Raw genomic sequence first — 24,523 nt, 5'->3', positions numbered from 1 at the left:
TGAAAGGACCCTGCAGCCACCCCTGCACCCCAAGCTTCCCTATTCTAGAATGCCACATGACCTCTCACCTCAGAAGGGGATAGCAGAAACAGGACAGCCACAGGATGTCGGTGGTGCCCAGGAGAGGTGGCATTTGGACCAGGCAGGAAAGGAACTAGATGGAGGAAAACAAGCCAGAAGCAAGGATTAAAGAAATGGAAAAGGGCAAAACCTTTAGGATCTATGTCCCTGCCCCATCACAACCTGGCAAAGCTGCGCTTATTTTCCATGAACAGAGAAACTCAGCAGAGTGCAGGTGAGGGAGGACGTCAGAGGAAATGCAAACACTTCAGCAGACTCCCACCCTTATCCGAGCCACTCAAAATCACAACTGTCCTCCTCAGCCCTCTGCTTTTCTTCAGGAGAGCAGAGAGGCAATACTTGATGCCTTGCCCAGCCTCACCTGGATAACCACCAGAGTCAGTTGGCATTGCAGCAGGAAGAGGAAGCACTTGCGGATGCCATAGGTAGCATGCCGGGCCTGCAGGGATAATCAGACAAGATCTATCAGTGGGAAGGACCACTGAGAGGTGAAGGAACAGCCCTTCCCTCCTCTCAGTCCTAGGCTCTCCTGGGCATATGAAGGAAAGCCTGAACCAAGAGCCAACAGGACAACTGTCCCCATCACTCTAATTCAACAAAAATAAAAAAATCTCATACTCAAGCATCTGCTAGACTCGAAAGAAAGAAAGATGAACAAGAACAGGGTCTCTGTGATCCATCTCAGCTCCTCACCTGCTCAATGAGCCGGATGATGCTGATGCTCTCCTCCTGCCGAAAAGCCATGGAGCAGGCCAGGCTGTTGAGCTGCCCCGAGAGCTGCAGAGGAGAGAGGCCATCTGAGGCCTGGGCCATGCTGGTGCTGGTGGCATAACCAAAGGTCTCCCAGGAGCAGCGGGACGGATAGAGGGGATCCAGGGCAATGCTGCGTGGTTGGGGAGAAAGAAGCCATCAGGTTTCATGCTACAAAAGATCTGGGCCCAGACCCTTTGCTCTCATTTCTAGCACACTGCGAGAACAGCCACAGGACATGAAGTAGGTGAGCACAGGTGAGTGCAGGGAACAACCCTGCCCCTTCCAGTACTGCCCTTCCTGCCATCACCGCCAACCCAACCCAGTGGTAGTCTCCTCCGAGGTGGCCGGGCCCCAAGCTCTAGCTCATCCACACCTGATGTCACTCTGCAAGAAGAGGCAGCTATTGCGCAGGTTGGCAGAACTACCCAGGCAGCATGTCACCTCTCCATACTCCTGCATGATCTTAATCATCTCACACATGGCTGGAGAAAAAGAGAGTAGGAAAAGACAGTAAGGGAGGAGACGTTAAACAATGAGGATACTCATTCACAAAACACAGCAGTGGATACTATGACATTCATACAAGACATACTCTTCTAATCCTGGGTCTGAAGATCTAAGAGTGAGGTGTATGTAACCATGGTCCCCCTGGAGCCAGCAATACTCATTTCAGCTCACACTTAGGGTTTATACCCCTACTTCCCATATTACCACACTTACTTTACAGCTCACACAATTCCAATTCCACCCTAACACCCTCCCACCCCTGCCAAAAAAAAAAAAGAAATAAGCTCCAGTGAGCAAGACCCCTGCTGGCTGATTACAATCCATATTCTCCTCACAGACAGCAGCTTAGAGAGAAGAGGGTTCAATGAGATGGCTTTGAGTTATAGGGCATCTTTAAACTACAGGGGCCAGATAATTTTATTAAATGAGTTACATTTTTAATATTGCTTTCAAATAGTCAAATATATAATAAAGAGGGAGGAAAACTAAATAAGATTTAAAATGAACAAGGTGAAATCACAATAAATAAAAAACTTATCAGAACCTATTATATACAGAACAGTGTGTTATATATGCATAGACACATAATTTTGTATATATAGACGACAACAAAACTGAGAATTATCAACAAAAAAGTAAAATACCAAATTAGCAGAATACCAAATAGAGATCCTGAATAGTTCAATTATTTTTAAAAAAGGAAACTACCAAAAGGTCCAGGGGAAGAGGAGAAGAGACCCTAGTCCATATGGAGAATTCTATCACCTCAAAGAACAATGAAACACCTATACTATGGAAAATATTCTCAAGAAGTGGAAAAAAAAAAAAAAAGACTTCCAACTCCTTTAATGAAACTGAAATACTAATATAAAATTTTCCTTTTGATTTTTTTTTCATATATACAACCAAGAAGGTAGGCAGAAGAAGAGCTTCAAGACATCACTGCAATTTGAGATTTTTGCTCTTTAAAGTAAAAATTCCAATGAGGTTATCTCCTTCCTTTATCAAACCCAGAAGAGATTCAAAGCAAAAGGAAGAAGTCTGGTAGGGTGGGGGATGGGAAGGGAGGGACGGTCTGCTTCCTTTCCTGAGCTAGTTTGCTGAGAAGGAAGGAGCATTTTCTCATCCTCCATCAGAAACAATGCTGAGGAAGCAACAGCTGTCTGGGGAAATGGAGTGTCAGCTCCCTTTGGTGAAAGGGGACCCTCCATAGTTTATAATATACTTCAATGGAAGCCATTCCTTGGCAGGGAAGGAAGGAGAAAGAAACAAACATTAGGCAGGGAAGAGACTGCCCCATCACACCAGCTGTTACAACAGGTGTATGTATCTTGCTCAGTGAGGTTAGGGTCAGGAGCCCATGGAATATGAAAATGATCCAACAGCCAGAGGCACCTGCATGAGCTCAGTGTGTCTGAGATGCAATGCATGGAGATGGCAGCAGATTTGATTTCCCTCTGTTCCCTGTGCCTGGTAGCCTTGCTTCTATGCTGAACTGGAAGCCTCAGGTCCAAATACTGGTTCAGCCAAGGGATGCAGAAGGAGGTTCAGTCAAACAGCTTCCTTAAGGTCTTCTAATTGTCTATTCATACTTTCCTCAGATTTAGGTCAGGTTCGACAATTGGCATGTCCAATAAGAATTCCAATGTACCAACTTTCACCTGTACATTCATCTTTTACTATCTAATCATTAGTCAAAAATAAGAGGTGTCATAATGAAATGTGTAGAAACTATAGTCACCAAGTCCCCCAGAATTTACTAAGCCCTGCAGGAGTTTTTTCCAAACTCTAGTGAGAACATAACCCAGAAGAACTTAGTTCACAGTATCTGACTCCTCCTCTGAGGGAGACAGCCTGAGTTGCCCTAGCAACAAGACTCACTTTCAGGGGTGCAGTCAGTGAAGAGGGGCACTAGCAGAGGAACATTATCGATATTCTGTAAGTGTGGCCGTACTTGATGGATACCCCGAGGCAGCTTGGCCTGCAAGATAGAGAAATATAAATAACTCAAGTTAGGGTGTTGACTGACTGAATGAGATTCCTCCAGTCTCTCTGTTTTCAACAAGATCAAGATCAACAAGATCTCAATACCTCAGAGTCCTCCATACTAATGGTGTGATGACAGGGGACTGGAAGCATGCAAATATCAACCATTCAGGGAAACTGTGGGATATGGGAGGCAGGTCTCCCCCATCCCACTTTTGGGTAGTCCATGAGAAGCCAGCCTAGCCACCATACCCGGTTGCAGTCTTCTAAGAAACTAGGGATGTCACTGTCAGTAGGTTGGAAACTGATGAGGTCAGAGTGACCTTCTTCCTCCATAAGCAAGAGCCCTTCGGCATCATCTCGGGACACTGCAAGAACAGTGGTTTGGTTAAGTTAAGTTTTCTTGTACCCTTTCCTTTCTCACAGTGTCAATGACTAGTGTTTCCTGCAAGAGGCTCAGGACTTTGTATCTGGAAATCTCCACTTCTCTTCTGTGAGGACTGCTTTTTGTCACAGGATAAAAATCGTAGCTACTTTAACAGGGGGAAAGCTTTTTCAATAGGTGATTATAGGAGCTATATCCAGCAACATTCACTCCATGGAGAAAAGACCTTTGACTCCCTGCTCCCCTTCTGTCCCTTCCTTTCTAATCACTCTCCTCCCATAAGCCAAAAGGCTATGTCCTCACCCTGATTCAGGTCATCATGCAAGGAACCTGCATGACTGGGGCTAGAAGGTGGAATCTCAGAGCCTGGAACATCACCATTTGGTGTGAGGGAAATGTGGCAATTCCATCCCGTCTCAAGGCCCATCTTTTCTGCAAACACCTGAGGAAGAACCAATAGAAATGAATAGATAAACAAAGGAAAGGAAGAAGACAGCTCTCAGATTGCTGAAGGAGAGGAAAGGCTCGTCCCACCTTGCTCTTGAGCTCATCCTCCAGAGAAAAGTAAACAAAGCGGATGCAGGCATTGACCAGCCCGTCAATGAGGCGCACAATGTCCAGCCGGGCCTGGTACTGGGATGACACCATTCCCATGAAGATCTGGCCACTCAGAGCTTGCATGCAATCCTCCTTCTCCATCACTTCACCAATTCCTTCTTCAGACAGTGCAACCAACATGTGCAGCCCAGCCAAGATACAGCCACATATCACAAACCCAGATGGGAAACCACACATGGCATTGCCACCCAGATACAGATATTCAGTGCATCGTGTACATAGCATAGCACACAGATAAAAATCAGTCAATCAAACAGACACACAGACATACACATAAGAAGAAAAAAGACAATAAAAGACACCTATCAGTCAGGTTGTGGGAGAAAGTCATATGGATGCAGGTGTCTACCTAACTAAATCCTTTCCCCCAGACAACCCTATACATCAAAATTATTGAATCCCCAAATTCCTGGGTACAAGAGATTCCATGAGAAGATCAAGGAGGAAAGGAGTTTCAATCCTTTGAGAAGTTCTGGTCAGGCAAGGGAAAGAAAGCTGGCCCTCATATATCAAGAGCCAACAGGAAACCAAGAAATCAGTCCAACCCTTGGATCTTAGAGTTTGGGATACGTGTGCCAGACAGGTGAAAAGTCTCACCACTCACATATGGCAGAGACAGGTTTTGAAACCAAGACTACCAGACTCCAAGTCCATTATGGCACACTGACAGAATGAAGGTAGATAAGTGCTAGGATCCTCTCTGAGCCTCCCTCAACCTGGAAGGCTTCTCTCTGGACCCAGAAGGCCAGGCCAATGTCAATGACTAGCTCAAGCTACCCCAGGGGAGACAGAGAAGGCCCCGAGGCTGCCCCGGTACCGTCAGAGCTCCAGCTGTTGCGGCGAGTGTTTTGCTTGATGGGTATGGTACCAGGAAGCTCGCAGGAGGTGCAGATAGCCCCGTGGCCAGGCACCTGCATAAGCTCGATACACTTGCCATTAAGCTGAGAGGACAGGGCACAGTGCATGGGCTTGTAGGCAAAGGCAGAGCAGTAGCCTGAGAGGCAGGCGCGCTGGTAGAAATCTAGCACTTTCTTTCTGTCAGGGAAAGAGAAGAGAAGACAATGAGCCCAGCTGTCAGGGCCAGGGGTGGCTGCTCCTAATCCCACAGGAGCCTCTGACAGGGGTCCCTACCTGTCTGAGCCAGAGAGTGGGTAGATGTCTGCACCATCCCAGAAGTCTGTGCAGGCTTCCAGGACCACATCGGCGGTGCCATGGGACAGCATCTGCTCAGTGCCTGGGACAGAAGGGGCCAAGACTTTAAGGTGAGCTCCAAACTCCGAAGTTTAGATCCCCCACAACTCCTTCTGACATCATGGGCCAGCATTCTGAGACTTCTGCCAGAGGTCGTCCTTATAAAGGTGGGCCAAGGAGCCAGAGGGGAAAGCAGGGACCAGGCAGCTCCGTCATTCAAAAGCAATTCCAAAGGCTCCTGGTAATCGGCCTGCATCCAAAGTAATTCTACCCCAGGCTGCAACTACTAGTTACTTACCCCAGGCCTCACATTCAAGAGTGGAAGAAAAACAGGAAGACCAGTGTCTGAAAGCCTCCAGCTAGGCAAGGGTTAGAAAGCTCATTCCCATTACAGGCTCAACCTTGAACACTATGACAAATAACTCTCCCAATCCTCTCTCGCCCCTCAGTGGTCCTTTCAGATCCTCCAGGAAAACTCCCTTGAAACAACAGCACTGTCTTAATGAAAATGATTGGCTGGGACCATTTCTTTGGAGGAAACTACAGAGGGTTCTCTAGATTTCCAATGAGCTCCCCAGAACGAAGAAAGAGTCTCCAGAGGTTGCTTGGGTGAGCAGGAGCAGTAAGACAGGTAAGACAGTAAGAGGGGCGGCTAGCTGTCAGGGAGGGCTATCATCTCCCTTCCCCCCTCAAGGGTGACTTGTTTTGGGGACATAATGGGATAGAAAGGCTTACTGGTGGTCGTGTCCTTGATGAAGAGGCTGATCATGTGACTGAGTGGGGGACGCCGCTTGGTAACGCGGGACAGTTTTCCCAAGGCTGTCTCCTTCACCATCTCTGCGCTGGGAAGGCGATAGAGGGCCAAGTGGTTTTCCTGTTTGAAGAGCTCTTTGGCACCAGGAGTGAAGCCTGTGGTAGGTTGAGAGTGGGAAGAAGCGGCTCAGGGTCTCCAGAAAGAGACCTCACTTCTCTCCCCAGAGTTTATCTGGGCTGACTACATCTATCTTCCTGTCATCTCTCTACATTGGACACACCACCATAATCATTCAGCAGGGGCAACTTAAATGGAAAGGTACAGAAGTAGTGGTCAGTTTCTGTTCCCTTTTCCATGCAAACGAGACTCACACAGCATACAAATATTAGAGACAGGCAGCACAGCCATGCTGTCTCTGCTAGCTCCCTGTTCCCCTCGTTATTTGGGCTCTCCCACCCCAATGGCCATACCAATGAGTCGGGCTAGCTCACAGAGCCCCCAGGGCACGTGGACAGGCAGCACGGCACTGTGGCTCTCCTGGAGGGCAATGTTACAGAGGTGGTCAGAGAAGCGGCAGAGGCGGTCAGTGACACTGGCATTGCACAGGTTCAGCAGGACATTGAGGCCCAGAGGCTTGAGGGAGGTGAGATGCAGCTGCCAATTGGAGTCATCGAACTGGATGCAGGAAGGATTCTGCTGGTCCTGGCTTAGGCTCAGCATCTCCAGGTGGTAGTCACATACAAAGTCTTCTGCCTCACAGGCGTCCCCTTCGCTCACAGCCTGAAGCAAGCAGTCGAGGCAGCAGAGGAGGCAGGGAGAGGGAGAGATGGGAAATATACCCATCAGGCTGGCAAAGACAAAGGTGAGACTGTTCCAAGCTCACCCTTGTCCCCAGCTTGTGGGAAGGAGATGCTCAGGACTCTACGAGACAGTCAGCCAATCTCAAGGCCTCCCTATTCAAGAGGCAGCCTGAAGGATCTTCCTCAATCATCCCCTCCATGTTTCCCTCTTTGCCTCTTCCAGCCCTCTGAATCTCAAGGAGAACATAAAAAAACCATTAGAAAGAAAACCAAAGAAGAAAGGTGTAAAATGATCTAAGGAAGGAGACGGTGAGATAAGGAAAGCTTAAAAGGTATTATTTCACTTGGAAAAAATGCTTTAAGAGGACCCATAGCTTCCTCTCTCTGGAGAACTGTAAGAAAGATGGCAGGGAACAGGACCAAAGAAGAGGAAATTAGCTTATGTTACAAAAGAATGTCAGCTTAGGAATCAGAGGAATCTTCAGGATTTAGAAACAAATTCCATAGAGATCTTTTCTGCAGGGACTTCAGAATCCCTGCCATTTGTCTGGATTGCCAAAGGGGCAAGGGAAAGGATAGAAGCATCCTATCCTTTTTTTCTCCCCTCACCTTAAATGGCTCCTCTTCCCCACCCTCAATGTCCTTGCTGAAGCTCACATTGGAGCCAGAGGGATGTTTATTGCGCCCATGCAGCTTTCGGTGAGGGTGAGGTTCAGGCGGTTTGGGGCCATCCCCAGGCCAGTCACCCCTCTCCTGCTCATTGGAGAGGTGCAAGGTGTCACTCAAGGGACCAGACAGCAAAGCATCTCGCTCATGGGGCTAAGGAGAATGTGGAGAGGGAGGCCTGAGAGAGAGACCCCAGCAACCCCCTTCTCCCTTCCCAGTAACTGGAGAAGAGGGTTATTCCCTCTAGTGCTTTTGTCCTTCTTAATCCTCCCCAAGGGCCACACTCACAGCCTCCAGTCACTCTCCACCCTCCCTGAGGCCATTGGCCAGGCTCCAGGGGCTAACAGCCCAACCCAAACTTGGGCCTACAGGAGCCGGCCGTACCTCCTCCTCTACCTCAGGGTGGCAGAAGGAACGGGTGGACAGATCATCAGTCAGGTCTTCGTGGCTGCTGTGAGGCGGTTCCATCTTCCCACTGAAGAATAGGACAGTCTCAGGGCTTGGATTGGGCCAGGACAAGATTCCTTGCTTGTCCACACAGCACAGCACCTGTAGCAGGAAGGGACCTGATAAGGGAAGTGCCCAATGCTACCTCAACTCTGCATGGGACACCCTGAGTCGCAGAAGCGTCTTCCTGTCTTTGGGACTAAGCTGGCCTGCAGAGCCCAGAGAGGACAGACATCCTGCAAGTCCAAAGAACATTCAAGTTCAAAGGACAATTCCAGGAAGGGAAGGAATAGAGAAGTGTAGGGCTAAAGCAAAGCTTCTCTGCTCTAGGGGCTCAAAATCTAGGCAGTGTCAAGGATTAGAGTGCTGGACCTAGAGTAATCAAAATCCAAGTTCAAATCCTGCCTTCCTAGCCTTGTGAACTTGAGCAATCTGCCTCAGTTTTCTCATCCATAAAATGGGAATAGTAAACAGCACCTACCTCCCAGGATTGTTGTGAGGATCAAATGAGATATCTGTAAGATTTTTGTAATCCTAGCTATTATTAGCACTGCTATTACTGAAAGACAGCAGCTTCTTCCTCAAAGGGTGGGGTTCCTTTAGTACCCCATACTCTCCCCCAACTCTTTAGGGCCTCTCTTTTCAGACAGGGATGATCCTCACCGTTACAGAGCCCAAGCTGTGCAGCAAGCTAGAGCTGTAGCTCAGTGTAGATGACTTTCCTTGGATCACCCTAAGGAAGTGACCCCAAATGCAGCGAAGCATTTCCTAGTTGGAAGAGAAGACATTGTGAAAACCATGAGGATTTGGGGGCTCAGATTTTGAGGAAATCAAACCTAGAACTCAAAGGAGAGTTCTGAGGTAGGGGAGACATGGAGAAGTATCAATTTCCAGCAAAGCTACTCTGGTTCAGGAACAGGAAATTAGGGGAAAGGGCTCAGAAAGGGACTACTAGACTACAGAAGGCCCAAGAGAAGAGTCAGAGTCAAAAAGAGGAGAATAAGTTCCCAAGGTTTAGGGGAGGGAAAAGAAGGATTTGAAGATGGGGAAATCACCTGGGAGGAGACCACTTCTGTGTAGCTGCTGAGAGTGTCTTCTGAAAACTTGGCCAACTATATCAAGAAATGAAAGCTCTTATCAGTGAAACAGCTAAGGCAGGTTCAAGCAGTAGTAAGTGAAGGCAACACCAAGAGCTCTGCCTTAAGTTAGGGTCTTCAGTTCCTCTGGAAGAAGCTACATCAGGAGACAGTGTATACCCCATACAGAAGAGAATATGGGGGATGGGAGGAGGACCACCAATGGCACAGAACCGCATATTAATGTCCTTCTCCTAGGCTAATTAACTAACTATACCCATCAATGATTTGATCCCAGTATGTATAGGTCAAAATATCCCTAGGGCAGACAGTCAAACCCCCTTCTTCTCTTCCTTCCACCTCTTCACCATGGAAGTGTCAAAACTTGACTTACCAGGGAGCTGGGTGAGGCTTTGCTCATCTGGGCAAGGACTCGGGCCTCCCCACAGGCAGTGGCCAGTACCCAAAGGACTGGAAACAACAGCGGGAGGATTGGCAGGACACCATTCACCTGGAGAAAGAAAAACCCACCACCAGTGTAGCCTAAAGATCTATTGTATTGCCCCACAAGAAGAAAGAAAGGGAGGGACTTTTCTGGTTATGTGGCCAATTCATAGGTATAAGAGTAGGAAACAAGGACCGCCATGAAAGATTTTCTGACCAAGGAAGGAATACAACTCAGGTGGAGGCTTAGGTATCAGACTCTAGCTTTGCACCACATTTGAAAGATGGCCTTATCTTGACCATTCCATTTAAAAAAATGATCACATCTTGCCTCTTCCCAAATAAAAAAAAAAAAAAAATCTAGCATCAGAGTAGTTCAATGGGAAAAGTCTTCACACACCTGGAATAAACCTGAGCAAAGGCTACTCTTTGGTGAGAGGTATAACAGAGGAACTCTGAAATAGAATTAAAGAAGCAACCTCAAAGGAAAGAATTTCTTACCTGCAGCTGGAGTAAGGTATATTGCCAAGAGGTGACTCCTGGAGCCCTGAACACAAAGCGCAGGGCATTAGTGATAAGGAAGCTGGCCTGTGGGGAAAAGGACAGAGTCTCAATTACTTCCAGCCTCCTTATGCACAAGAAGCCTACACTCTCAAGAAGTACTCTCATCTTTCATTTCTCCCCAAATTTGCCTGGACATCTCCTAGGCAACACCTAATCACATGCACTTGTGCACAGAGTATTTGCTCCATTCATCATAACCATGGCTCCCCGGCCTGACCCACCCTCCTCTCATCCTCCTCACCAGGACCACAGGGACCGCATATCGCAGCATCACTGATTGCACCGTGAACCTCTCATTGTCTAGAGCAGTCACTGGTCGAGCCAAGGCCATATCCAAGCACCATCTGAAGAAAAGAACAGCCTCAGTCCCAGGCTTCATCCAGATAGCCAAGAAGTATCACACAGATATACCACTAGTCCCTCAAAATGACTCGTTAGCTGGCAAAATGTCCACTCTCTAATCCCATCCCTGCCCAGCTCAGTATCCCACTGCTGGCTCAGAGATCAGTCCAATGACCAATGTCTCCAAAAAATCTACATTGAGAAGAGAGTGAGTGCATGAGCTAACAAATTTCCATCAGGAAAAGAGTAAGAGAGAGAGCAATTTTTTGTAAGAAGAGCAGCATCCCTCTCACCTGATGTTATCCAACACAGGGGTCTTAAGAACCCGAAAGAGTCGGTGTTGTTGGGGGTTCTGTGGTCCCTTTTTCACTTCTCCCCGTGGAGAGGGAGGAGGAGAAAAGGGGGGAAACAGATCACCTGGCTCCAAGACAATGTGCTCATCATCCTGTCAGCAAAAGGGGGAAAGATTGACAAGAGTAGATGAAAATGTGAGTACCCAGCCAGCCCTATAACATCCTAACTTATACCCATAGGTCCTCAATGATTCCTGATAATAAGGAAGATTGCTTGGGGTAATGTAGATATTGGGAAGTAAATAAGCAACTGGGATAGAGCCTTTTAAGGTTTCTGGTAATTTAAAGACAGCAGAAAGAAGACGGTAGGGATAAGACGACATAATAAATAGCAAACCATACCCTATCTACCCAAAGTCACAGCTGAGAAACTGAGGAACTAGCTATGGCATTGAAGCTTCAGGAATAAACTGATATCCTCCCACTATCCCAGCAATATTTCCCAGGGAAGGGGAAGAAAAACCCTGAGTTACCTTGATCCCCCTCAGGGAAGCAAAGGATTCCTGACCTGGCCTCAGGGCAATGACATCTCCCTCCACCAGCAGGCTGACTGGCAAATTTACCAGGTGTCCATCTCTGTAGGCCCAGTGCAAGGACCAGGACGGGGCAAAGGGCATATGAAGATCAGGGTACATGGCATTTGGCCACCTGACTTCCTTACCATCCCTAAGGGTCTCTGGAGAAAAGAGGAAGAAGAAAATAATGCAATCTTTGACAACTCTCCAACACAAATGCTCCAGGATAATCAAACCAATCTCTTCAGTTTCCCCAAATCTAACAAGCTCATTTTTATTTCTCTACCTTTAACACTTTCTTATCCATCTCTGGGAATGTTTTCTCCACATCTCCACACATTCTCAAATCTAAATCATCCTCAAGACCCAGCTGAAATCCCTACCATCTGAACCCATCAAGTGGCACTTTATCATAAACAATCTTTACAATGGATCATGAATCCCTGGCTCTAGAGCTGGATTTCATATTGTTACTTAACTTTCATCCTTAATCTTCTAGCTCACTCAGAATTGGGCCAGGGCAGGGACAAGCACCAAGTTGCCAGCCTTGGTAGTCAAAGGTCTGGATGGCAATAAGAGAGAAGGCCAAAATTCTGCCATCCCAGAGTATCCTCCCCAGCTCCCAGGAAGGACCAATCCTTGTCCTTACCGCTTATTTGATCAATGATCCCCCGAAGCCTTCTCTCCACCTCCTGGCGTTTCAGCCGCTCCTGCCTCCCAATGAGGATGAGGTTCAGAAGTAGCAACAAGAGAAGTGCTGTGGCATTCACCAATTCTACCCCTTGGCTGCGTGAAAAAAGCCAGACGGCTCAGGAGCAGTGGGCAGAGCCTCCAGTCTAGCCCACCCTCAGGACTCAAAATACTTTCTCCCTGACTTCCCTCCCCAGCCAGAAGGCTGCCTCACTCAGATTGCCCAACATGAGCCCGCTCTTCCGTCACAGAACAGGTGTCCATACAGCTCAGTGCCCTGGCCCAAGAGGTAGCACATGGCCACAAGTCTTTGTTCTCACTTGCCCTAGCTCATGGGGCAATTTCTGCTCTCCCTTATTAGCATTATGGATGAAAGAGGATTTCTGGGACTGGGAAGGAAAACAGGAGAGGAGGAAGCAGGTAGAGAACCACTTCTTTCTGGTGGCCACCAGGGTACCATGTTTACCTCCCAGCTGGCTGACTCCCATAGCAGCCCAGCAGCAACAGCACTGCCAACAGCATCAGGGAAGCACCCGGCCAGTGAAAACAAGAACAGCGGTTACTATGGTGCAGGAAGCTCCTTTTCCATATTTCCTAAGGAGGGAGTAAAGATGTTGCAAATCAATACCTGAATTCAGGTGCCAGAATGGGGTACCAAGGGGTCAGTCAGGTCATGTATCTAGCCTCCTTCTCAGACACTTGCTCCTGATCTTCTGCTCATCTCTCAGGCAAAGTTATGAATAAACCAGAGACCTGCCTGTTGTTACTAGAGATCAGGATCCAGGAAATCATTAAAAGGAAACCCTTACTATTTTAGGCTTTTAATGATGATCTGTAGTGAAAAGTTCTAGATTTATAAACTTCACTTTGCAAAGGTAAGAGTAAGCCACCCCTTAAACTTATAATGATTCTTTCTTGCACTCTATACTTCTCTTGGCAAATAAGTTTCCCAGGCATCCTCCCACTCAATTGTCTGGGCCAGGATCAAAGGATTTAGAGTTGTGGAGTACCTCTGAAATCATTTAACCCAACTCCTCTATTTTATAGAGCAGGAAACTAAGAAGTAGAATAGTTAAAAAATTTGCCCAAGCATGATAAATGTGGAAATATGTTTATAAGAATTTGCACGTTTAACTTATACTGAATTATTACTTGTTATCTAGGGGAGGAGGATGAAGAGAAGGGAGGGAAAAAAATTTTTTTTGAACCTAAGGTTTTGCAAGACTGAATGTTGAAAACTATCTTTGCATGTATTTTGAAAATAAAAAGCTATTATTAAAAAAAAAAATTTTTAAAGAAATTTGCCCAAAGCCATGCATGTAGCCAATAACAAAGCAGGGATTTGAGCCAAGATATTCTATCAAATCTGGGGTTCTTTCTACTATACATACTTTGGCCTAAGTCTGGAAGGGAGAAAGCAATCAGCTCCTCTGCTGGCAGTCCTGATACACAAAGCAGGGAAAAATCTCACCTTCCACGTCAGGCTTTTCTTCTGCTCCTTTAGGTGCCCCTCTAGCACTGCCTCCAGCTGCTCCTTCAGGATACTAAGGGCCTTACCTGTGGATAGGCCCAGGGCCAAGGGAGGATCGCCCTACAGAAGAAAGCACAAGCATAAACACCATGTAGAAACACTTTAGGTCACTGCCAGAGGTTGTTTAGGCTTGGATTTCCCTAAGTTCAACATTGGGAGAACAAACTCTGGGAGACTGAAGGCCTCCAGAAAATTTGAGCTCTACCCCATGTTCCAGGTTGCTAAAGTGGCCAGGGAAAAAAAATCCCACCCCTATTTCCAAACTAGGAGGAAATGAGGTCTCAATATCTCTGAGAGGGCCCTTAGGAGATAAGAACATAAGTACATGAATATGAATAAGACTGTCAAGGGCCAGCAAAAGAGCATCAATGTTTAATATATACAACTACAGCAATTTAAATAAAGTCAACTTGGAGAAGCTCTGTTCAAATATGAGTCAATGCTAGATGGTCAACATTACAGGACACATCAAACTTAACTATTTTGGGGGGATGATACTTTTTAAGGGGGTTTATTTGGACATGTGTGCCAAAATAAAATGTGTCAGAAGAATTAAGTTTAAAAAAATAATTGAGGGTCTGAAAGAAATACCCTTCATAAAGGAATTGATAAGCCAGGGAAGGTGGCTTATGTACAGAGAGGGATTGTTGATTCCAACAGCAATGATATCCAAAACTTTCTGTTGAGGGTTAAGGACAGAGAATCAGTGGGCTGTCCGGCCCTCAATCAGCCCCCTCAGATTCTTTTACACTGAAAAGCCTGTGACTTATACTATCATGTGCCCATCTAATCAAGATGCCTACATTATTGCCCCATTTTATTGCTCTTTCCTTCCAGGCTTGGTTCTTCCCTCCCTGCAACAAATCATGTGACAAATAGCCAACAGTAAAGGCTGTGAAAACTCACTTTTAATCTGGGCAGTAGAGTTTAAGCAGGAATCCTCTCTCTTAGACAAGGAAGGGAAGAAGGGAGAGCTTTCAGCAGCCTGCACTGTTCTCTACCAACAAATATGTCCAAATTATAGCCGAGTTTACCAGAGTGACCTTAGGGAATTATGAGGAAAGGGTCTGTCCCTTCCCAAAGGGGATACACAAAACACTTTAGCTTATGGAGAGACAGTCACCTTACTTAACAGACTTTTATAAACTATCCATTATGGGGAATTCAAGTAAAAGTATGTATGAGGTCTAAAACAAAATTATCGATTAAAATTTTTTAAAAAGAAGAAATAACTACTGGTACAGGGAGTCCATTTTCAAGGTATCCATCCATTTTCCTAGTAGGGAATTCCAGTGGACTTAGGCTTCATAGGAAGTACCAGCTGAGACTAAAGTGCTAACTTAAAAGTAGAGAAAAATCAACAAACTTTTCAAGGAAAAGGTCAAAATGAAAAACAAAACTTCTGATTGCCTGAAGCTCTGAGCAAGAGAAATGTATCCCGCCTCAGGGAGGGGAGACAGTGGAATTATAACTGGCCTTGTACAAATGATTCAGGTTTAAAGACCAAGAAACCTCTTGCATCCTCCTCCTTACATCTACACTTACCTGGAGGCTTAGATCTTTACATAAGGATCCTAAAGCTCATCATAATTCTCAGACAGGACTAGATAATCAGAGAAGACAAGAAAATAGCCTGAAGCAAGAATAGCCAACCAAATAAATAATAAACAATGAGAAATAGCCCTGAGAAAACTTACATTTTATAAGAGGAGACAATACACAACTAATAAGCAGATATAAAATAAATACAAGGTAAGTTCTTTTGTAATGGAGATGAGGCACATTAGCAAAAATGGCCCTCAAGTGGAGCTTTGGAGGAATGAGGGATTCAAAGAGACATGGGAGATATTGCAAACGCTAGAAGATAGAAGACAATTATATGTGATGAATAGCCAGAAAACCAGTTTGAACTAGAGAACTTGAAAAAGGAAGTGAATAAACATTTATTTATGTAGTGCCTACTATGAGCCAGGCTCTGTGCTATGTGCTCTTACAAATATCTCATTTGATCCTCCGACAATACATGCACTCTGTAATAGCACCTACCTCAAAGGGTTGTTATAGAAGCCAGATCAGAATTCTTAGAAAATTACTTTCACAAAAAATTTTTTACATTGAGTTTCTCTGATAAAGACTTCATTTCTCAAATACATAGAGAAGTCAAATTTATAAAAATCAGAGTCATTCCCCAAATTGATAGTCAAAGGATATGAAGAAGCAGTTTTCAGAAGTAATCAAAACTATCTAAAGCCACATGAAAAACTTCTCTAAATCACTACTGATTAGAAAAATGCATATTAAAACAATTCTGAGATACTACCTCACTCCTATCAGATTGGCTAATATGACAAAAAAAAAAAAAAAAAAAAAAAAAAAAAAAAAAAAAGAAAGAAAGAAAGAAAATGACAAATATTAGAGGGGATGGGGGAAAACTGAGACACTGATACACTGTTGGGGGAGTTGTAGATTGATTAAACCATTCTATAGAGCAATCTGGAATTATGTCCAAATGTCTGAAAACCTAAATAAAACCCTTTGATTAAAAAATACTACTACTAGGTCTGTATCCCAAAGAGATTAAAAAAAAAAAAAAAAAAGGGTTTATTTGTAAAAAATATTTATAGTAGCTCTTTTAGTGATAGCAAAGAATTGGAAGTTGAGGGGATATCCCTCATTGGAGGGTATATCATTGGGGAATGGCTAAACAAAGAGTGTATGTGGCTATAATGGAATACTACTGTGCTATAAGAAATGACAAGCAAGACTTAAAAAACCAAAACAAAACCAGGAAAGACTTACATGAACTGACACAAAGTGAAATGAGTTGAACCAAGAGAACACTGTAATACATAATAATAGCAATGTTGTACAATGATCTACTGTGAATGCTTTATCAGTTATCAGCAATACAATGATCCAAGGGATCCAAGGCAATGCTGAAAGACTTAGGATGAAAAATGTTTTCCATCCCCAGAGAAAGAACTAATGAAGTCTGACTGAAGACTAAACCATATTTAAAAAAAAATTTTTTTTTTTTGTTTTTCTTGGGTAGTTTGTTTTGGTCTGGGTTTTCTTTTACAATATAGCTAACATGAAAATATGTTTTGTTTGTTTGCCTTATCAATGAGGAGGGAAGGTAGGAAATGAGAGAAACAGGAACTCAATTTTTAAAAACAAAATTATAAATTGTTTTTATATATAATTAGGGAAAAAACAAATTACTAAAATAAAAAAAGAGAATTACTTTCACAACTATATGTGGTGAGGAGTAAATCCATCTCAGCTTAGAGCCCCAATTTACTCCTTATCATGTGGAAGATAAAGAAAGGACAGATTTAAACCCAAGAGATTAATCAGTAGACTATAGTAATAGCTTAAGAGAGAGGAATATTAGGGTGACTAGAGATAATGGAAAAGAAGGAAGAGATGTGGAGACATAAATAGCAAGATCTGTCCATTGAATGGATAAATAGAGTAAAGAATAGACTAACAAAGATAACACCAAAATTAAAAACTTAAGATGACTAAAAAGGACAGTAGGGGCCTCATCAGAAATAGAAAAGTGCAAAAGAAATTGGGCTTCAGAATTAAGATAATGTATTGAGTCTGAAAAGCTTATAGGACATTCAGTTTGAAATATCTGAGAAATGGTTATAAATAAAGAGAATGGAAATCACAAAAGAGGCTAGGGTTAGATATATAAAAGTGCCCATGCATGAAACCCATGGAAGCTAATGAAGTCGTAGAGAGAATGTTGTTTGTTCTCCTTTGTTCTCTAAGAGGACCATGGGAGATGATGTCAGGATATACACATAAATGGCATTTAAGTGAGTGCAAGGCACTTGCCTCACTTTCCCTTTTAGAGTCATCTGAGTTCCAGTAACAAGATGCAGATCAGGAAGATTGGAGATGACCCTAGATGCTTTGGGAGGCCTTGGTTTTTTTAAGCTAAGGTCTTTAACAGGTTTCAGTTTGACTGAGGCAACACCTATACAGTGATTAAGGCTGGTAAAAAATGAAAGGAGACAAAGAAAGGCCTTTTTTATCTAGTCAAAACACACACACACACACACACACACACACACACACACGGATCTGAGAGGAAAGACCCTCAGAGTTTCTGGCCAAAATAGAAACAGTTGCTATTTATATTCCTTCTGAATCAATCAGGGCCCAAAGACTAACTGAGGCTTGGCCTGGGATCTTTTTTTTGGCCAATCAATGAGAGCTACACTGACAAAGAACAGAGGAGGACCAACTAAAACAGAACTTCAGAGAATACCCACGGTTGGGGGGGGGGGGTATGGATGATGAGCCAGCCTAAAGGAGACAGAGTGAGGAGGAATGGCCAGACAGGTAGGAGGAGTGCCAGGTAAATCTAGAGAAAAGAAAGTACCCATGAGGAGAGTGTAGTCAGCAGGGTCAACCTCTGCAGAAGGGTTGAGAAACGTGAAGTTTGAGAAAATACCAATGGGTTTGGCAACTCAGATCACTATGGATTTAGTTCCTCCCTTTCAGGGAGGAAAGTGGAAACCAGATTGTAAAAAAACTAAGAAGTAAGTGAAAGGAAGACAAATAGAACAGACAACTTATTTTAAGAGTTTAGGCATGACAAAGAAGAGAGGTACTGGACAACAACTTCTAGGGGATGGTCATTAAAGATTTTTTTTTTCAGTATAGAGAAGCCTTGGATATGTTTGAAAGTGGCAAGAAAGGAGCCAGTAGACTCAAGAGTCAAACATTTAGAATCAAGGGCATTCATATTGGAGCCTTGACTAGGAGAAAGGTCACCTCTTCATCAGTCTAGAATAAAGAAGTGAGTGAGAGATAATGTCAAAGGCTTTTGAAAAGAGGGGACTAATGAAAAATGGCCTATTTTCTATGTAAGGTAGGAGATAAGGGACTCTGCAGAAAGGGAGAGAGATAAGATGTGAGAGACTTGAGGAGAGAAGTAAAAATTCTATACAGCCCAGTCTGTGGGAAGAGAGCATAAAGATTGAATTAGGGAGAAGGGTCATCCTGCTACAGCGAGGCCTACCTGAGCTTAAGTAACATAAATTTGTTATGCATCTAGTAGCGAGATTGCATGACTTCATTTAATTCCATTTAGCAATGGGTAGGAGGGAAGAGACAGATGGTGAGAATAATTTAGAATTGGAACTTGGTAAGGCATGGAGTTGATAGGACAGAGTAAGAACCCATTCAAGAGTAGAAGACAATGCAGAGTTGAACTGGATAACTATAGGACTGAGAATGGTAAGAGAAGAAATTGAGGTAAGAGCAAACTGAGGTATGGAGGGATTGGAGGGTCAAATAAGGAAAAAGAATAGGTGACAGAAAGTTATAACCTACTAAAGGAATCAGAGGGTTTCTGTTTGTTGAAGTGGAAACTTGTGAGATGATCAAGGGTATGGCCACCTATGCCTGTAGCTAAGGAAATATGGAGAAATCATGGGAGCTGAGAATATTTCAGAATTGCAACGTATTTATGTCCCCTAGTATGAAGGCATGTGTTGAGAGAAGAGATTGTGAGTCAAGTCTCCTTGAGAAGAAGGGAGAAAGATATTGGGACTGAAAGATAAGTAGTAGGCTCTAAATTAGGCAGAAAATTTGAATGGAGTGAACCTTAAAGGAGCACAGACAGCTGCTGAGTGATGACAACAAAGGAAGCCTTACATGAGAAGTAAAGACTAATTTGATTTCCTCTCCAGAATCTATATGTCAGGGAGTAGGAAAAAGTACAGCCAGTGATCGAAACATTGGTCAAGGTGGCAGTGTTATATGGGGAGGCCACCAACACAATCAGTAATGGGAAAACTTCACAAAGGAAAGAAAAGGAGGGAAGGGACATCCATGTTACACAGAGCTAAAATTTCATTGGGGAACCACTAAAACTGGAGGACCAAAGCTAAATTATTTCAAGTAGAGAAGGAAAAGAGAACTACAAATAACACAAAAAAAGCTTAGTCTTGTCATACAAATTAGGTTGCTGGCACGCAGCCCCTTCTCTGACTAGGTATTTGTATCTCTCTCTTTAGGGACCACAGAACTATAACCCTCCCTTCCCAGCATCTGGAAATCTTCAAGGCTAGCTTATTTTCTATTTCCAAACAACAACAACAACAACTCACAAACAATAAAAAACCAAAAACAAGGACCAATGTCCCCCCTCTTGTAATAAACTCTAGCCTATCTGAGCCCTCTCTCTGACTTCTTTCTCAGTATTGTCTGGACATCCCATTTTCTTTCTTAGGGCAGTAGGTGTGGTGTGGTAGTGCGGCTCCACTCCCAAACTGGCCAATCAGGTTCCAGCAGAAAGCAGAGAAAGTATCTTCAAGCATTTACTCCATGCCCCTACCTGCTCCTATTGTATCTAGCCCGGGGCACCAATCTCTAGACTGGCTATTAAGAAAAACACAGCAAAGGAAAAACAAGGCATTCTATAATTACATGCCTTCCCAAGAAAGTGCCCGCATACACAGGCTGGTGGTAGGAGAAAATGTAGTTTTCTGTGCCTGATTGTTCCCCATAGATTTTACTTTACTCTGCTATCAGTATAGTCAAGCTCATCTAAGTGGGGGCAAATTACAAATAGTAAGTGGCAATATCTCACCCCATCTCCAGCAGGCATTTCCATGTTAAAATCAACTCGTTGCTTCCTCTTATTTTTACTGAGTTTCTCCTCCTGATGTACCACATGCATGGGACTAGTCTTAGGGCTGAGGGACTGAGGTAAACATCTTTATATTCTTCAATGGTGAATCTTGTCACTTGTGACCAAATGGCCAGAGTAAGGTCCAGGGCAGAGCTGGACCTGGGACAGGAGAGAATGCCAATCTGCTGGCAGGCAGGCAAGTTCTACTGGCATTTCTAAGAGCGTAGTGTGAGTCTGGGCTCCTGAGAGTTCCAAGTTGCCTCTGGAGAGGCTGTGGCAAGGGAGAGAATAGAGTTTGTTTTGGAAATAAGAACCTAGGTCTGCAAACTCAACCTGAGGTTCAATACATTCCCAGGGTTACCATTCTTATTTATAGAGGCCAATGATCAAGTGATTTGGGAGGCAGAAAAATTTGCTCTAGTTTTAAGTACTCAGTTTGAGCAAGATCTTCTCCATGTTCCTTACCTATGCCACCAGATCCAAAGAAATCTCAAACCTCTCAGCTCAGCCCCTCAAAAAAGTAAAGAAATGGTAAAGAATTAAGAAGTACTACAATTGTTCTGGTCACATTGACACTTTTCAATTTAAACCAATTTCTCCCCTCCCCCCACAATGTTTATCCTTTGTACTTAAGTGGTGAAAAATGGAGAGATTTATATGAAGCTCTGCCTCAGCAAATCCAGCTACAATGCAGAGAGAGGATCTCAAGAAACCCCCAAGTTCGGAATCCTCTTCATTTCAGCCCTGTCTCCCCCATTAGAGAGGCTGGGCCCGGGGGAGCCTTGAGGACCAAAAGAAGCAGGATTGGCTAATTGCAGTTGCTATAATGTATATACAAAAAGAGCAAGAAATTTCTAAAACAGCAGTCTGTGTTTCAGGGTTGAATCAACCAGAGGCTGTCATTGCTCCCAGCAGAAATCTGACTGCCAGCCATGTATTGTCTCTCTTCCAGAACCCCTCAACACATTCATGGCACCCATGGTCAATATCACAGCTGTCCCATCTCTGAAAAAGGCAGAACAAGATGCCCAGCTCAACAACAGAACAGAAACAACTTAGGATTTCCGAACTCCTTGGCTTCACAATTACTGCTTGGGATGGGAATGACAAATTTAGGGCTCTCAGTTTGGTCTTAGCAAATCCCCTACCCGCCAGGCAAAACACCTTCTAAATGGAACTAGTTAGGACCTGAATGCCAAGTCTCCAAGGCCAGAAATGGGGAAGCACAAAGGTGCAGAGTTAACTTCCCAGACACATCCCTCTCTAAAGTACAAATCCCAACAGGTAGAAAGGGCCTAGTAAGGTATTCTTCATTGCACCTAAAGACCAGGAAGGAGACAGGCTCAGCTTCTGAGAGCCAGCATGGGGAAAAGGTGGAGGCAGGGAGGAATGCAACATCCAAGGCTGAAGATCGGCATTGCCTCCAACATTTCATGCAGACCTATCAGGACGACCTCAGAGAAACCAATTCCTGGCTGAGAATCATGAAAAGAGAAAAAGATAATAAGTTCACTGTGGAATGACAAATTTAGGACACATTGAGTTTAAAAGGCCTCCATCTTGGAGACAGTTAGTTTAAAATATCCAATAGGCATCTGGAGATGAAAGAAGAGAACTAAGTGAAAAGACTGGAAAAAACAAAAGTAAATATAAGATACCCACTATCTAAAATAACTGACCTTCAAAACAAGTAAAGGAAATATAAGAATTATCAGACTCCTTGAAAAATCTAAATGTATTTCAAGAAATGATGAAAAGAAAATTGCCTCAATTAACTTAGCATTAGAAGGCAAGGTAAAAATAAGAAGAATCTACCTGCTGAAAGAAACTCCCAATGTTAGTAAACTGTACAAACATACTCCTAGGCTCAAAAATCCCACTACTAGATCCATGCCCCAAATAAAGAAGAAAAAATACAAAGCATTCTGAACAAAAATATTGCACATAAGTACTAAAATATTTGTAATAGTTCTTTTTGTGGTAGCACAGAACTGGAAACAAAGGAGATATCAATTGAGGAGACTGATAAACAAATTATGTTATAGAAATGTATTGTGCTGTAAGAAATTATGAATGGGCCAGGTTGGGATTATTTGAGTTGATTTAGAGTGAAGTGAGAAAAAACAAGAAAAATTTATACACAAAACAGCAGCATTGTAAAGAAACAGAATAAACTTGAATAAACAGAATAAGACTTCAGAACTCTGATCCATGAAATGACCAAACAAGACTCAAGCACAGGTAGGCAACCTATATAGCCTAAGGGCCAAGAAAATAAAACTTGATTTTAAAATGTCAAAACAATTCTCAGTCCAAAGCTGGAAAGATCAGTTTGCCTTCTGAACCCTGCTCTAAAATACTGATCAAAGAATGCTACATATCTCCTGACAGAAAGATAATGTCCTTAAGGTATAAATTAAAACTATATGGCAAAAATGACCCCCAAAAATGTTAATTATTGGAGGGGCTGTAGGAAAATGAACTCTTGAGGAAATCCAGAACTGATCCAACAGTTCTGGAAAGCAGTTTGGAATTATACCCTAAGTCACTAAACTCTGCATGTTCTTTGTCCCAGTAATAGTACTATTAAGATTATACCCTTCAATATATATTAAAAAGATAGAGAAAGGATCCATGTATATCAAAATTATTATTGAAGTTTTTTTTGTTGTTGTAAAGACCTGGAAAATTGGGTGTCCATTAATTTGGGAATAACTGAATAAATTATATGTGTATATAATATTATACAGCAAGAAATAGTAAAAAGAGATGGATTCTGAAAAGACTGGGAAGAACTGTATGAATTGATACAGAGTGAAGTGAACCAACAAAACTATTTATGAGATAATCAAAACTTTATAAAGTAAAACAATTTTGAAAGTCAAGAATCCTATGAAATGGCCAATTATGATTCCAGAAGACTTAAGATGATATATATCTTCCACTGCTTGGTGGAAGGGTGATAAGCTTATAGGTACAGAATGAGACACTTTCAAGCATGCCCAATTTAACACAATTTTTTTTTGTTCTTTGTCTATGTTTATTTGTTACAAAGAAGGGCTTCTATGAGATAAGGAACAAAGAGGAGGCAAAACGAAAGAAAAAAAAATCAATAAAACATATTAGAAATACAGAAGAAAAGAAAAGGGGTTCATAAGAGGACACAGACAAGTAAAATAATATAAGTATCATCACATCAAATTTACTTATGTATATATTTTAAAGCTGTACATAAATTAATAGTTTCACATACAATCTTCCTGACCTTCTTTGCATATGGAAACAACCACTTTTGTTGATTATTTTCTAGTTCATAATACCTTTTTTTAAAAAAGAAAAATGACAAAAAAATCTCTGGTTTTTAGCAAATCAACTCTATCTAAAGCTAAAAGACAGCATGACTGAACCTACAGGTCTCTTCTCCCTCAATCCTTCCTTATCCTAATTCTAAGCATTTTCTCTTACTTCCTTCTTTCCATTTTCCAGAGCCACTAAGGAACAAGAATATATTAAGATATATCCACATTTTTAAAGGAGCCCTTCCATCTCTCTACCCTCTAACCACAAGGAGGCATGGATTTAATGCCTCATACACTTTCCCAACACTATCTTCAGGGAAATAGAATGCTGACACTCCTTAACATAATGCCCCCTCAGGCAGGCCAGAGTAGATATTGTCCACGTTTTCCCTCAGCTTGGGGCTGGGTCATTTCGACTTTCCTCTATCTTCTCCAATCAACTCATGAGCCTTTTTGCCAACTCAATGGGTACATCAGCTTTCTGGCTGGGAAGCCCTGGCGCATTCCTGGGAAGGCCTGACTGCTTTTGCTCCACCTGAAGCTATTCTTAACTATTACTCTCAGGACCTCTAAAATGTTCACAGACCTTAAGACAAGAACAAAGTAGGAGACAAGCCACTTTTAACAGAAATAAGAAAACCAATGAAGCATACTCACTTTGCTGCACTTGCCCTGATTGGGCATCCACAGTTCTGCCTGCTTAAAGAGCATCGAGGATAAGACCTGAGTAACCAAGAGTTAAATAAAACAAGTTCCAATACTGTTCTTAAAGAGACAGAAGAGTTAGAGGACAAAGAAGGAGAGAAGGTTGAGGGTGAAGGGGAGAGAGAGACAAGAAGACTAAAGAGACAAAAAGGGGAAAGGAA

General features: G+C 43.3%; 1 protein-coding gene across 8 annotated transcripts in view; it reads right to left on the bottom strand.

Moving 5' to 3' along the window:
- TMEM94 (transmembrane protein 94) overlaps positions 1-24,523 on the bottom strand; it is a 47,115-nt gene that overhangs the window by 2,561 nt on the left and 20,031 nt on the right. For 3 of the 8 annotated variants that reach the window (XM_074260744.1, XM_074260743.1, XM_074260745.1), the window contains exons 3-26: positions 13,644-13,763; positions 12,639-12,766; positions 12,132-12,268; positions 11,441-11,643; positions 10,908-11,059; positions 10,514-10,616; positions 10,210-10,296; positions 9,659-9,775; positions 9,244-9,300; positions 8,852-8,956; positions 8,126-8,290; positions 7,685-7,894; positions 6,746-7,055; positions 6,257-6,430; positions 5,462-5,564; positions 5,148-5,365; positions 4,247-4,428; positions 4,016-4,154; positions 3,580-3,695; positions 3,223-3,322; positions 1,208-1,316; positions 775-964; positions 443-520; positions 69-154 (exon numbers count right to left, since the gene is read on the bottom strand). In XM_074260744.1, coding sequence (XP_074116845.1) covers positions 69-154; positions 443-520; positions 775-964; positions 1,208-1,316; positions 3,223-3,322; positions 3,580-3,695; positions 4,016-4,154; positions 4,247-4,428; positions 5,148-5,365; positions 5,462-5,564; positions 6,257-6,430; positions 6,746-7,055; positions 7,685-7,894; positions 8,126-8,290; positions 8,852-8,956; positions 9,244-9,300; positions 9,659-9,775; positions 10,210-10,296; positions 10,514-10,616; positions 10,908-11,059; positions 11,441-11,643; positions 12,132-12,268; positions 12,639-12,766; positions 13,644-13,763 — 3,389 coding nt within the window. The remainder of the gene's footprint in view (positions 1-68; positions 155-442; positions 521-774; positions 965-1,207; positions 1,317-3,222; positions 3,323-3,579; positions 3,696-4,015; positions 4,155-4,246; positions 4,429-5,147; positions 5,366-5,461; positions 5,565-6,256; positions 6,431-6,745; positions 7,056-7,684; positions 7,895-8,125; positions 8,291-8,851; positions 8,957-9,243; positions 9,301-9,658; positions 9,776-10,209; positions 10,297-10,513; positions 10,617-10,907; positions 11,060-11,440; positions 11,644-12,131; positions 12,269-12,638; positions 12,767-13,643; positions 13,764-24,523) is intronic. The other 5 variants (XM_074260746.1, XM_074260748.1, XM_074260749.1 and 2 more) reach the window with 5 other exon arrangements.

Source organism: Sminthopsis crassicaudata, chromosome 4, assembly GCF_048593235.1.
Source record: "Sminthopsis crassicaudata isolate SCR6 chromosome 4, ASM4859323v1, whole genome shotgun sequence".
NCBI classification, from domain to species: Eukaryota; Metazoa; Chordata; class Mammalia; order Dasyuromorphia; family Dasyuridae; genus Sminthopsis; species Sminthopsis crassicaudata.
This window is presented reverse-complemented; position numbering and strand designations above follow the sequence as displayed.